The sequence below is a fragment of the Dermochelys coriacea genome, chromosome 1 (genome assembly GCF_009764565.3).
Source record: "Dermochelys coriacea isolate rDerCor1 chromosome 1, rDerCor1.pri.v4, whole genome shotgun sequence".
Classification (NCBI taxonomy): Eukaryota; Metazoa; Chordata; order Testudines; family Dermochelyidae; genus Dermochelys; species Dermochelys coriacea.
Window position 1 is genome coordinate 112,957,304 of NC_050068.2, and position 14,254 is coordinate 112,971,557.

At 52.8% G+C, this 14,254-nt stretch overlaps 1 protein-coding gene across 3 annotated transcripts in view; it reads right to left on the reverse strand.

Annotated features, from left to right (window-relative positions):
• SH3RF3 (SH3 domain containing ring finger 3) overlaps nt 1-7,476 on the reverse strand; it is a 379,168-nt gene extending 371,692 nt beyond the window's left edge. For all 3 annotated transcript variants that reach the window (XM_043509100.1, XM_043509039.1, XM_038384964.2), the window contains exon 1: nt 3,147-7,476. In XM_043509100.1, the coding sequence (XP_043365035.1) occupies nt 3,147-3,668 (522 nt within the window). In that variant the 5' untranslated portion in view covers nt 3,669-7,476. The remainder of the gene's footprint in view (nt 1-3,146) is intronic.
• Between the last annotated feature and the right edge of the window lie 6,778 nt (nt 7,477-14,254).

Sequence of the window (14,254 nt, forward strand, 5' to 3'; positions counted from 1 at the left end):
CCGGGGGGGGCAGGGCAGAGGGCTGGGGTGCGGGGTGCCCGGGGGGGGCAGGGTAGAGGGCTGGGGTGCGGGGTGCCCGAGGGGGGGGCAGGGCAGAGGGCTGGGGGTGCGGGGTGCAGGGTGCCCGAGGGGGGGCAGGGCAGAGGGCTGGGGGTGCGGGGTGCCGGGGGGGGCAGGGCAGAGGGCTGGGGTGCGGGGTGCCCGGAGGGGGCAGGGCAGAGGGCTGGGGGTGCGGGGTGCCCGAGGGGGGGCAGGGCAGAGGGCTGGGGGTGCGGGGTGCCCGAGGGGGGGCAGGGCAGAGGGCTGGGGGTGCGGGGTGCCCGGGGGGGGCAGGGCAGAGGGCTGGGGGTGCGGGGTGCCCGAGGGGGGGCAGGGCAGAGGGCTGGGGGTGCGGGGTGCCGGGGGGGCAGGGCAGAGGGCTGGGGTGCGGGGTGCCCGGGGGGGGCAGGGCAGAGGGCTGGGGGTGCGGGGTGCCCGAGGGGGGGCAGGGCAGAGGGCTGGGGGTGCGGGGTGCCCGAGGGGGGGCAGGGCAGAGGGCTGGGGGTGCGGGGTACCCGAAGGGGGGTCAGGGCAGAGGGCTGGGGGTGCGGGGTACCGAGGGGGGGGCAGGGCAGAGGGCTGGGGGTGCGGGGTGCCCGAGGGGGGGGGCAGGGCAGAGGGCTGGGGGTGCGGGGTGCCCGAGGGGGGGGCAGGGCAGAGGGCTGGGGGTGCGGGGTGCCCGAGGGGGGGGCAGGGCAGAGGGCTGGGGTGCGGGGTGCCCGGGGGGGGCAGGGCAGAGGGCTGGGGTGCGGGGTGCCCGGAGGGGGCAGGGCAGAGGGCTGGGGTGTGGGGGTGCCCGAGGGGGGGCAGGGCAGAGGGCTGGGGGTGAGGGGGTGCCCGGGGGGGGCAGGGCAGAGGGCTGGGTGCGGGGTGCACGAGGGGGGGGCAGGGCAGAGGGCTGGGGGTGCGGGGTACTCGAGGGGGGGTCAGGGCAGAGGGCTGGGGGTGCGGGGTGCCCGGGGGGTCAGGGCAGAGGGCTGGGGGTGCGGGGTGCCCGAGGGGGGGGCAGGGCAGAGGGCTGGGGGTGCGGGGTGCCCGAGGGGGGCAGGGCAGAGGGCTGGGGGTGCGGGGTGCCCGGGGGGGCAGGGCAGAGGGCTGGGGGTGCGGGGTGCCCGGGGGGGGCAGGGCAGAGGGCTGGGGGTGCGGGGTACCCGAAGGGGGGTCAGGGCAGAGGGCTGGGGGTGCGGGGTGCCCAAGGGGGGGTCAGGGCAGAGGGCTGGGGGTGCGGGGTGCCCGGGGGGTCAGGGCAGAGGGCTGGGGGTGCGGGGTGCCCGAGGGGGGCAGGGCAGAGGGCTGGGGGTGCGGGGTGCCCGAGGGGGGGGCAGGGCAGAGGGCTGGGGTGCGGGGTGCCCCGGGGGGGGCAGGGCAGAGGGCTGGGGGTGCGGGGTGCCCGGGGGGTCAGGGCAGAGGGCTGGGGGTGCGGGGTGCCCGAGGGGGGGGCAGGGCAGAGGGCTGGAGGTGCGGGGTACCCGAAGGGGGGTCAGGGCAGAGGGCTGGGGGTGCGGGGTACCCGAGGGGGGGGCAGGGCAGAGGGCTGGGGGTGCGGGGTGCCCGGGGGGGGCAGGGCAGAGGGCTGGGGGTGCGGGGTGCCCGGGGGGGCAGGGCAGAGGGCTGGGGGTGCGGGGTGCCGAGGGGGGCAGGGCAGAGGGCTGGGGGTGCGGGGTGCCCGGGGGGGGCAGGGCAGAGGGCTGGGGGTGCGGGGTGCCCGAGGGGGGCAGGGCAGAGGGCTGGGGGTGCGGGGTGCCCGAGGGGGGCAGGGCAGAGGGCTGGGGGTGCGGGGTGCCCGGGGGGGGCAGGGCAGAGGGCTGGGGGTGCGGGGTGCCCGGGGGGTCAGGGCAGAGGGCTGGGGGTGCGGGGTGCCCGGGGGGGGCAGGGCAGAGGGCTGGGGGTGCGGGGTGCCCGGGGGGTCAGGGCAGAGGGCTGGGGGTGCGGGGTGCCCGGGGGGGGCAGGGCAGAGGGCTGGGGGGTGCGGGGTGCCCGGGGGGTCAGGGCAGAGGGCTGGGGGTGCGGGGTGCCCGAGGGGGGGCAGGGCAGAGGGCTGGGGGTGCGGGGTACCCGAAGGGGGGTCAGGGCAGAGGGCTGGGGGTGCGGGGTACCCGAGGGGGGGGCAGGGCAGAGGGCTGGGGGTGCGGGGTGCCCGGGGGGTCAGGGCAGAGGGCTGGGGGTGCGGGGTGCCCGAGGGGGGCAGGGCAGAGGGCTGGGGGTGCGGGGTGCCCGGGGGGGGCAGGGCAGAGGGCTGGGGGTGCGGGGTGCCCGGGGGGGGCAGGGCAGAGGGCTGGGGGTGCGGGGTGCCCGGGGGGGGGCAGGGCAGAGGGCTGGGGGTGCGGGGTGCCCGGGGGGGGCAGGGCAGAGGGCTGGGGGTGCGGGGTGCCCGGGGGGGGCAGGGCAGAGGGCTGGGGGTGCGGGGTGCCCGAGGGGGGGCAGGGCAGAGGGTTGGGGGTGCGGGGTACCCGAAGGGGGGGTCAGGGCAGAGGGCTGGGGGTGCGGGGTGCCCGAGGGGGGGCAGGGCAGAGGGCTGGGGGTGCGGGGTGCCCGGGGGGTCAGGGCAGAGGGCTGGGGGGTGCGGGGTGCCCGGGGGGTCAGGGCAGAGGGCTGGGGGTGCGGGGTGCCCGGGGGGGGCAGGGCAGAGGGCTGGGGGTGCGGGGTGCCCGAGGGGGGCAGGGCAGAGGGCTGGGGGTGCGGGGTGCCCGAGGGGGGCAGGGCAGAGGGCTGGGGGTGCGGGGTGCCCGGGGGGGGCAGGGCAGAGGGCTGGGGGTGCGGGGTGCCCGGGGGGTCAGGGCAGAGGGCTGGGGGTGCGGGGTGCCCGGGGGGGGGCAGGGCAGAGGGCTGGGGGTGCGGGGTGCCCGGGGGGGGCAGGGCAGAGGGCTGGGGGTGCGGGGTGCCCGAGGGGGTCAGGGCAGAGGGCTGGGGGTGCGGGGTGCCGGGGGGTCAGGGCAGAGGGCTGGGGGTGCGGGGTGCCCGGGGGGGGGCAGGGCAGAGGGCTGGGGGTGCGGGGTGCCCGGGGGGGGCAGGGCAGAGGGCTGGGGGTGCGGGGTGCCTGAGGAGGGAGCGGGCTGGGGGCAGGGGGCCGTGCCGCAGGCGCTGCAGGGGCAGCGGCTTGTACCCACCTTTCCCAGCAGGGCGCTCCGGCTGGCGGCGGTCGCGCTGGGGGAGCCGGTGGCGGCCGCGGGATGACAGGCGGGCGACGCCGCCGGGTCGCTTCCTCCGCTGCCAGGGGCGGCGGCGGCCGCCGCTGCTGCGCTGCCCAGCGCCGGGGGGCTGCCGCCGCCGCCGCCGCCGCCGCCCCGGGGCCGCTGGCGGATGCCGTCCAGCAGCCGGACCAGCAGGATGTTGGCGGGCAGCTCGTCCACCCCGCAGCCCACCAGGATGCGGCACTCGGGGCAGCGCAGCTCGTGGCGGGAGCTGACGATGCTCTCCAGGCAGCGGCGGCAGAAGGTGTGCTGGCAGGGCAGCGCCTTGGCCGTGGTGTCCAGCCGCTCCAGGCACACGGAGCACTCCAGCAAGTCCAGCAGGGACGACTCGTCCATCGCCTCCTCCGCCGCCGCTTCGCCGCCTCCCCGCCGCGCCTCCGCTCCCCGCTTCGCCGCGGCTGCCTCGGGCGCGCACAGCCAGGACGCCCCTAGGAGCATCTAGAGCAGCAGCGGCGGCGGCGGCCCGCGCGGCACATGGCGGCCCCGGCTCCCCGCGAGCGGCCTGTCAGCGGGAGCCATCAGGGCGGCGGCGGCCGCGCAGGGCGGCAGCAAGTGAATCCGCGCCTCCGGCAGCAGGGGGTGCAGCTCCCCCCCCCCCCGCCCCCGAGCACCGGGCCGTCAGACAGCGGGGGCACGGCCGAGCTCAGGCCGCCGAGCTCCCTCTGCCCGCCCCAGGTCCTTCCCGTACGGGCGCCCCGCGGGTGAACGCTGGCGAGAGAGCAATCGCGGCAGCGTGGAGCTGGAGGAAGAGGAGGGCACCTGTTTCCCGGGGTTTCCCCCACCCGCTGCGTGCGATCAGCAGCTGGGATGGGGCATAGCGCCTCCGGGGAGCCGGCTTAGCGTATCCAAGCCTCGCTGGAAGCCACGGGGCTGGCCCGGAAGACAGCGGAAAGAGGCAAAGCGGATCCCCCCAGGGATGGCTTCAGCACTTCATCCGACCCGCTGCTGCTCCTCGCCAAGCGGCCCCTCCTCTGCTCCCCCATGGCTCGCTGTAACCCGATCGCAGCAGGTCTCTCTCGCCCCCCCCCCCCCCCGCCTCTTCGAAAGAGCAGAAATCGCAGTGCGGGAAAACGCTGCACAGGGGCCGATCAGCCCGGGGATGAGGGGAGTTAACGGGACCAAACAAGACTGCGCAGCATTTTGCAGAATCCTTTCGCAAGAAAACGGGTGACACCCGCGCCCTCTCCCCTCCCTTACGCAAGCACAGAAGTGCTCTCCAGGAGTCGGCTCAGATACTCGGCCTGAAAAAGACAGAAAGATTGGTCCCTCTTGCTGGCTTTCATTTTCTGGTCATCACGGTTAACGCTAATCACCTTGCCGCGTTGTGTGGTCACCATCAGGGCCCACTGGCTCTGACTTCCTGCCTCTGAGGAAGGATGGCCAGTGACCAACAGCCCAGGGATGCTGCTGCCAAGAAAGGAGACAGGCTGGAGACTGACAGCCCAGCTAGCAATGTGCCTTTGCCACTAACACTTCATCTACAGGGAATGCGGTCCAAACTGCACAGCAGCAATTCATTCAAGCTGGAGAGACTTGCGTCTCACTTCATTCAGGAAACTTTTTAGTTCAGCCCAGAGCCAAAGGCAGCTAAATGTGTTTGTGCTGTGAAAGTGAGCAGTTAAAGCCAAGCTTCTTGCTGCTGTAGAACCTCTCTTCTTTCTTCTCCTCCCAATTCAGGGGGGAAATTGCTTTCTCCTATCCGACCCCAGGCTCAAGGTAGCGTCAGAGCAACGGAAATACGCACCCCGGAGCAACCCGAGATGCTGGGGAAGTTTGCAGAAGTTTGTTCAACTCCGCATGAAAAATATATTTCTTGCAGTGGGGTGCCCCTTAGTGGCCAGTCTCGGACACAGCACCTACTGGCATGGTGCTAGATGGATATTGGCCAGGGGAGGTTCTTGGACAAATTCCTTGAGAGTGTAGCCTAATATTTACTACAATTTAATACTAATGAAATCTCTTGTCAGCTAGACAGATAGTTGGATGACTGACTTTTGTCATTCGGTCAGTAAGAGAATGGGAATGATTCCGTAGTTCAGTGGTCAGGACACCCACCTGGGAGGTGGGAGACACCATGGCCAGTCCCCCTGCTTCAACTTCTCTTTCATTAGTTAGCCAGAGTGCAACAACTTCAATAGGAGAGACTAAAGGAGCCCAACATCAGAATAACCCATAGCCCAGTGGTTAGAGCATCTCTTGAAAGGTAGGAGACCCTGTTGAAATCCTCTCCCCACTTCAGGCAGAGAGGGGAATTAAAGCTGGGTGTGCCACATCCCAGGTGAATCCTCGAACAATTGGGCTAAAAGTTATAAGGTGGGCTCTTTCTCTAGCTGGGTTTTAAATGGGACCCAATCAAGTAGGCAGCCTCTGAGCTTGCCTACCCTATCAGTGACATAGTGACTAAATGCCTGTCTTCATCCGGTTTCTGAATTGCTCAGGGGCTTAGGCAGGAGATGGATGTCCAGAGGACTACAGTGAGGCAGCAATGCACATACCCAAAGGCAGAAACATAGGCCCCTAGAAAAATACTACCTTGAAAAATATAGGTGCCAAGTGAGTTCAGGCACCTACACAGTTTGGCCAGAGTTTTGTGGATTACATTGGAGCCAAAATTGGGATTTACATGCCTAATCCCAGGACTAAATAACAGTGACTAAATACCTTTGAAGAAAGGCATTAATGTCTCTATTAATAATTCCCGAGATACAATTTCTCTCTCGGCAGGCAAGACCTTTGTCCTAACGCAGTAAATCATATACCGCTACTAGTGACTGCTTTTTCTGTTACATACACTCCCAATAAAAAGTCATATGTGTTTATGTTGCACTTTACTGCTAACAACCTGGTGAAAACAATCAGAAAAATCTAACAATAGTGAGGAACATCTGTTCCCTTTTCAGTCTTCCATATACGAGCTGACCTTCATGGATTCCAAGGCTCTATGTTCCAGACTCCAGCCTCCCACTGGGAAGAGCAGCAGATATCCCTTCTCTACTTCCTCTGTCTGGAGTGCTGTTTGGCTGGAAATGCATGGAAACATTCCTGCTTCTGGAAGTGGGATGCACGCTTCTCCTCAAGCTGAGTGCTCAGTCACACATGGAGCCCCCAGCAGGGACAAAAGAGGCTCTGATTGAATTTCCACACACCTAATCATTAGCCTCGCAGGGTGGATTAAATGTTCTGGCCTCTGGACAAACTGTTTGCAGCTCCGCTGCCTTTACCACCGTGTGGTAAAAGCAGCAGCAGAAGTTAGAAAAGCTAACAGAATGCTAGGAACCATTAGGAAAGGGCTAGATAATAATACAGAAAATATCATCATGCCAGTATATAAATCTGTTATGTCCACACCTGGAATTCTGTGTGCAGTTCTGGTTACTCCTTCTGGCAAAAGACATTAGAATTGGGAAAAGTACAGTGCAGGGCAATAAAATGATGAGGGGTATGGAACTGCACCCATATGAACAGAAATTAAAAAGACTGTGACTGTTCAGTTTAGAAAACAGATGACTATGGGGGGAAATGATAGAGGTCTACCAATGGTCTGGAGAAAGTAAATAAGGAAGTGTTATTTACCCCTTCACATAATACAAGAACCAGGGGTCAGCCAATGAAATTAACAGGCAGCAGGTTAAAACCATAAGGAAGTGCTTCTTCACACAACATATAGTCAACCTATGGAACTCATTGCCAGGGGATGTTGTGAAGGCCAAAAGTATAATTGTGTTTTAAAAAATTAGATAAGTTCACAGAGGATAGATCCATCAATGTCTATTAGCTAAGATGGTTAGGGATGCAACCTTAACTAAGTGTCCCTAAACCTCTGACTGACAGGGGATGGACCACACGATAGTTGTCCTGTTCTGTTCATTCCCTTTGAAGGAGCTGGTACCGGCTACTTTCAGAAGACAGGCTACTGGGCTATATGGACCATTGATCTGACCCAGTGTTCTTATGTTCTTAACCTATAAAAAGAAATCTCTTCATCCATCAGGCTACATGCAGGGTGCAACATAACAACTGTTTAACAGCTCATTCCTAAAATTTCCTAACCAGGGAATGTGTGGAAAAAGTTCAAAATGTGTGACTCTACTTTTTCAACTTGTGTAAAATGAACCTCTTTTTAGAAACCATGTTAATCACATTACTTAATTAGTTTACAAATAATTACTTAACACTTAGAGTGTGATGGCAGATGTTGTGGCAGCTGAGACTGGAATTAATCATAAGTAAACCCACAAACTTTTAGTAAAGTAAAACAAAAATTACTGTATTTCCTGTGTTTTGCTTTCTGTATATTTTTCTTCAGGATTTTGTGTGTGCAAATTTTTCTGTTTTTAAAACTTTTTTTAAATGATCTGTACTTTTATTTTTCTCTAACTTCATTATACTCCTTTAGTATCTCTGTTGTACATACACCTCCCCTCATCCCCAAATTTTTCTTACTCTTCTCTCCTTTACATCTCAGTATGATCTTTCAGGCCCAATCCGGGAAAGCACATAAAACAAGGGCTTAACTTTCAGCATCTCAGTATTCCCTAAATCAGACTACTGACATGCTTAAAATCTTTTTCTGGATTAGGGCCTTTTCTTCCAAATTCTATCTTCTCTCCACTTTTCTGTATTCATAGATCTCCACCTTCTCAATAAATCGCGGTTTTCCCTTTAATTCTCTTCTTCCTTTTTGCATTTTCCCTGTCGTGGTTCTCTGTGTCTGGCTCTCAGGTCACCCCAGTTCAATTCTCTCCAGTATTCCTCCTCCTCTGTGCCCCTTCAGTTCTGCCTCTGCAGCTTCCTTCTCTCCACTAATCTTTGCCTCTCCAGTGTGGTTTAAACTGCAAGGCCTGTTGGATCTTTACTACAACTTCTAACTCTTGCTTCCTATTATTGTAACAATCAGCAGATATTAGAGAGGGTCCTCCCCTTCCAGAGAAATCAAAGTCCTTCCTGACCAGCTGTCTGGCTGGTGTCTCTAATGCCCTGTGCCACTTCCCAATGGCTGGTAGGGGAACCCAGGCTCATCCTCTACACTGCGTTCCAGCCCAGGGATCCTACAATAAGTAGCCAAGTCTTGTTAAGAGTCTTACCCCTTGCTGCTGTTTCCCTCCTCTATGACCTTTTTAATTTGACATGCCAGCAATCTGGTTCCATTCTGGTTTAGATGGAGCCCATCTTTCCAGGCTCCTCCTTTTCTAAAGGTTCCCCAGTTCCTAATAAGCCTAAATCCCTCCTCTGAACACTGCTATCTCATCTATGCATTGAGACTCTGCAGTTCTGCTTGTGTAACTGGCCCTGCACGTGGAACTGGAAGCATTTCAGAGAATGGACTTTAATTTCTTACCTAAATTTGACTTCCAGGACCTTTGCTTTAACTTTTGCTATGTCATGGTACCTACATCTACCACAACCACAGGCTCACCCCAGCAATGCCCAAAAGTCTATCTAAATGTCTTGAGAGGTACACAACCTTTGCACCCAGCAGGCAATTCACTATGTGGTTCTCCCAGTCGTCACAAACCCAGCTATCTATATTTCTAATAATCAAATCCCCCATTACTGTTACTTTTCTCTTCCTAATAACAGGGATCCCTTCTCCAAGAGGGGTATCTTGAGTGTGAGAGGATATCATGACATCATCTGGAAGATTAAGATTGAAAAGTACTTTGAGATTAAAGGTGCTTTATAAAAGCAAAATACTATTATATGGAGAATAAACAGAAGTTTTAGTATAGAAAGCTTTAGTTTGCAGTTGTACACAAACTATAACAATCAGAACAATAGTACAGTATGTGTAATACATCAGGTATTCAAGTGTCTCAATTTTAAAAAAATGCTGGTTCTGTATTCATGGATCTTGTTCTTTTATGATCCTTCTTTGATACTTAGTTCAGAGCAGGAAGGATTGCTGGCTTTTGCTTTTTTATATATTAAACTTTTGGAGATAGATAGATAGATAGATAGATAGATAGATAGATAGATAGATAGATAGATAGATAGATAGATAGATAGCGAGGGAGGGAGGGAGGGAGGGAGGGAGGGGAAATGAGCTTTTAGCTTTGTCTTCATCCATTTACATGATGCTATTAGATCTAGGCAACTTGTTTCCAGTCTTTTGTCAAATGCAACACAGATTGTGTATAATTAAACATAAATTGCTCTCACATCTTGCCCTTGTTCTTGCTCTACTTGTAAGGCCAGTGATGTAGTAACTATTCATATCACAGTTTTACTACCCAGCAATGATTAATGAGTCACAAATGTTTGTACAGCACTTCAAAAAATATAAAGTGCTATAAAAGTGCTAAGCATTATTACTATTTTTGAAAGAATCAATGTAATTAAACATGCAGTAGAGTAAACAGCTCATTAAAAACCTATTCTTATTCTTGCATGTCCTGTGTGTGGTTTAAAATAATCACTGGTCTACACTTACATTATCTATATTATTTACATTTAGATATAAATCTATTTCAAAGAGCAATTTTGCATCTGAATTACATTAATATTTAGGAAAATTCTGAACTAAGCCTTCCACTCCCCTCCCTCTTTACTCGTCATTGTATCTAGATACTGCAGTATATATGGTAAGGTGCATCCCAAACCGATTTCAGACCTTGGCAATATTTAGATACAATGGGCAAGATTCACTACTTTATGGGAGGTCCATAGAAGGCCCTCCACATTACGGAAGTCCAGCAATAGCCCTGCATTGGTGGGGAAGAGAGGGAAAGAGCAGAAAGGCCATTCAGGCAGTTGGGGAGGTGGAGTCTCTGTGGACTTTGAATAAGATGATCTGGAGGAAAGCATTTGGGGCCTACTGGTTACAAGAGGATGCAAGGGCAGTAGTATCCATAGCCTGTGATAGCCGACACAGAGGAGCTGGCACCACTATCTGACTAACAGGGAGGAACTGGCTGCAAAATCTAAAGGCAATTTGGGTAAAAGTGATTATGAACTGATAGATTAAGGAAAGTGTGAGAGCAGCAGAACAAAGACAATGGACTTCAAAAAAGCAGATATTAAACTCAAAACTGGTAAGTAAGGTCTCATGGGAAGAAAATCTAAGGGAAAAAGGAGTTTAGGGCAGCTGTCAGTTTCTCAAAGAAATGATATTAAAGGTACAACAGCAAACTCTGTTGATATGAAGGAAAGATAGGAAGAATAGTAAGAGGCCAATATGGCTCCATCAGGAGCTCTTTAATGACCAGCAAATCAAAAGGGAATCCTACAAAAGCTGAAAGCATGGACAGATTGCGAAGGATGAGTACAAAAGAAGAGCACAACGAGTTACATGTAGTTAGGGACATAAAAGGCAGTAAACAGAGGTTCTATAAATACATTACGAGCAAGAGGCAGATGAAGGAGGATAGGATTAGAATTCAAAATTACCTTGAAAAACTGGAGACTTGGTCTGAAATCAACAAGATTAAATTCAGTAAAGACAAGTACAACATACTACACTTGTGCATTTGATTTTTCCTTCCTAACTACAAAATGGGGAATAACTAGCTATGCAGTAGTACTGCTGAAAAAGATCTGGGGGTTGTAGATGAGTCAGTGACAACGTCCCCTCTAATTTTTCCCATGCATGTTCAGAATTAATTTTGTTATGTGCACAAATATGGAGGTGATGTTTGCCAGGGATGGGGCCGAGGGTTTCAGAGTGTGGTCTGGAGCTCAGGGCTGGGGCAGAGGGTTGGAGTGTGTGGGGGATCAGAGCTCCAGCTGGGGATGAGGGGTTTGGGGTGCAGGCTGCTCTGGGGCCATGGCAGGGAGAGAGCCCCCCCCCAGTCCTCTCCCCGGCCATGGCATGTCCGGGGCTGGGGCCACAAGAGAGGCGCCTCACCCTGGCTGCGGCAGGGCTGGGGGGAGAGCATCTCTCCCTGCCTCTCCCTGCTGTGGCATCTCTGGGGCTGGAGCCATGGGAGAGGCGCCTCTCCCCACCACAGTCCTGAGAGCCTGTGCAGCCCTTGATAGGCTGCTGCACGGCCATGCAGCTTAGAGGGAACTTAGGTCAGTGATGTTCTTATGATGTGATGCAGCTGCAGAAAAGACTAATATTCTCGGATGAATTAGCAGGAGTTTTTATATAAGACACAGAAGGTAACTGGTGCTGGTCAGGCCTCAACTGGAGTATTGTGTCCAGTTCTGAGTGGTAAAGTTTAAAAAAAAGATATGGAGAAAGTGGAGAGAGGAGCACTATGAAAATGATAAAAGGTTTAGAAAACCTGGTCTATGAGTTAAAAACTGGGCATGTTTAGTCTTGACAAAAGAAGACAGAGGGGGGACCTGATAGTCTTCAAATATGTTATGGGCTATTATAAAGAGGATGGTAATGTTCATTGAAGGTAGGACAAGTAGTAATGGGCTTTATCTGCAGCAAGGGAGATTTAGGTTAGATATTCAGAAAAACTTTCTAGCTGTAAGGGTAATTAAGCACTGGAATAGGCATCTAAGGGAATCACCATCTTTGAAGGTTTTGAAGAACAGGTTGGACAAACACTGTCAGGGATGGTCTAGGTTTACTTGGTCCTGCCTCAGCACAGAGATCTGGATTACATGACCTCTAACGGTCCCTTCAAGCCCTACGTTTCTATGATTTCAATGGGAGTGTTCAGTGCCTTGCAGGATGGAATGCTAAATGATCAAACTATTCAAATGCTTTCTTCACACTTTCTCTGTTGAAGCCTGCTGTTGGACAATATTACTGTCGTAATACCACTAACCACAAGACCACATTAACAAGCCATCTGTAGCTAAAGAATGAATTAGAAGAATGAAAACAGGAACACTAAAGCACTTCTGAAAAGTTAATTTCAATAGAATGCATTTGATCAACAACAAGTGACTTTTTAAAATATTTTCTTAGGAAAAGTATGTGATAGTAAACAGAATCCTAATTTTAAAAAATGGCTTGAAGATAATTCCAGGGCATTTTAGATTTTTTCATGGTTGCTAGATCAAGGACTGTCAGGTCAAGAGAGACCGTTAGTTTTACAGACATACAAATAAATATCTGTAATTCTGAAATAATGCTCTTGTGTTTGGTTCAGGAACAACCATGACTTTGATTCCTAAACATTTCAGAGATTAAGCATTATTTCACTATGTACAAAGAAAATAAACATGTACTTTCAGTCTAAACTGACTTATTTCAGACTAAGGAAAAGAGCAGCCACTTCCAGCACCACCAAAAGAAACATTTGCCAGAGCACAATGATTTTGCCATTCCCCTAATGGAGCGCAGAAATTCAGTGAACAAAATGGCTGCTGTCTTTGCAGACAGACATAATTCTTAGAAATGTAAAGAGGCAATACACAGAAAAGACTTCAAAAATTCAGGCAACAATCACTACAGTCAAAAGTATAATTCAGTAGACTTTCTTAATATTCAAATATTATTCAATCAACATGTCAGCTCAGAACTAGCTGAAACTCCTTAAAATAGCTTTTGCAACCAGAAAACCTGGGCTCAGTAACACTGGAAAACATATACTAAGGATATACTAAATTTTCCTGGCCCGTAGTTTAATTTTTTGTTAAGTGAACATTGGCAACATTTACTACATACTGAGTATCACATTCCCAAGAGGTCTCAAGTTCAAAAGGGACATTTCAATTTTGATTCTTGACCACACATGTTTAACACAAGTGAAATAATATACAAACTGTAATACAGTAATGTTGCTCTATAACAGTGAAACACTAGGCAAACTGTAATATACTCATATTATTTTCATCTGTAAAACACTGCTTTGCCACAGCTAATAAGGCATATTGCTACTATATCTTTTCAATGTCCGCTATAATTAGATATATACCTATTTGTTTCTAATATATTACATTACCTGCTGCAGATGCAGAATATATATTTTTAAAGGCAACATAATGTATTAAAAAATGACAAATGAATTTGTCTATTGGAGAGTTCTATTTTAATAAGTGCACATTTGCCAATATTACAGCATGATCTGTTACATGGGAATGTATCTTTTAATGTTTTCATAAATAGGCAGTATTCAAGCATCTTGCAAGGACTTTCTTTCTGAAACAGAATAACTGGCAGCCTTGAAGCCTAGATTACAACTCTGAGGTTCAAATACTTCACACACCTACCTCTTATGAGATCAAAAACAACTGGTCAAATTTTTTTTTTTTTACTCTTTCTGAATGATTGACTTTGTGGGATCAAAAATGTTATGGACTCTTGACTTTAAATGTGAAGATAGGATAAGCAAAGCCAGGACTTTATGGGGGATCAGACGTGACACTAGTCTACAAGTTCTGCCAGAGCAGCAGAATTGCTCTGAAATTCCTTCAGCAACAACTATAACTGCTTCCAGTTATCCAACTGGCAGAACTGTCTTCCCAATGCCGATAAGTAGAAACAGGTGCTTCACATCTGGAATTTAGCACCTCTAGGTTTATCCTCTTAATCTCACTTACATTTATTTTCAAGATGGAGAAGTGACCTTTTCATTAGCAAAGCCCCACGATATTTGCATTTGGTAAATTGATGCATGGCAATGTCAATTCCAGGATAGAAGTACCAAATTACCAATAAACTAATGTTAAAAGGGAGGGAACTAGAGAGTTTACAAGATTAAAAAGGCCTGGCTGGTACCTTGATACAGCATGCACGTTAAGAAGAATGGCAAATACTCTAGCCTATCTTCCACCAGCCCAAAAATACAATATACAAGCAATGCTGAAAGCTTCCAGTTTCCCTCAGAGCCTTTCTGTAACTAAACATTCAGGCCCTGATATTCTACTTATTTACACTGGTTTTACACCAGTCTAATATTATTGACTTTAGTGGAGTTACTCCTGATTTCCACCAATATCAGCAGAGAATAAGGCCTTCAAAATTCAAGGGAAACTGATTTGGGAACTGGTCCTTTCCAGTACTCTCAATTCTACTTATGAAATTATCTGAAAATGAAGATATGTGAAGAGAATTAAACCTGATAGAAATGCTAAGTGAAAATATGTGATGATGATGAGAAAAAAAATTCTCCATAACTTAA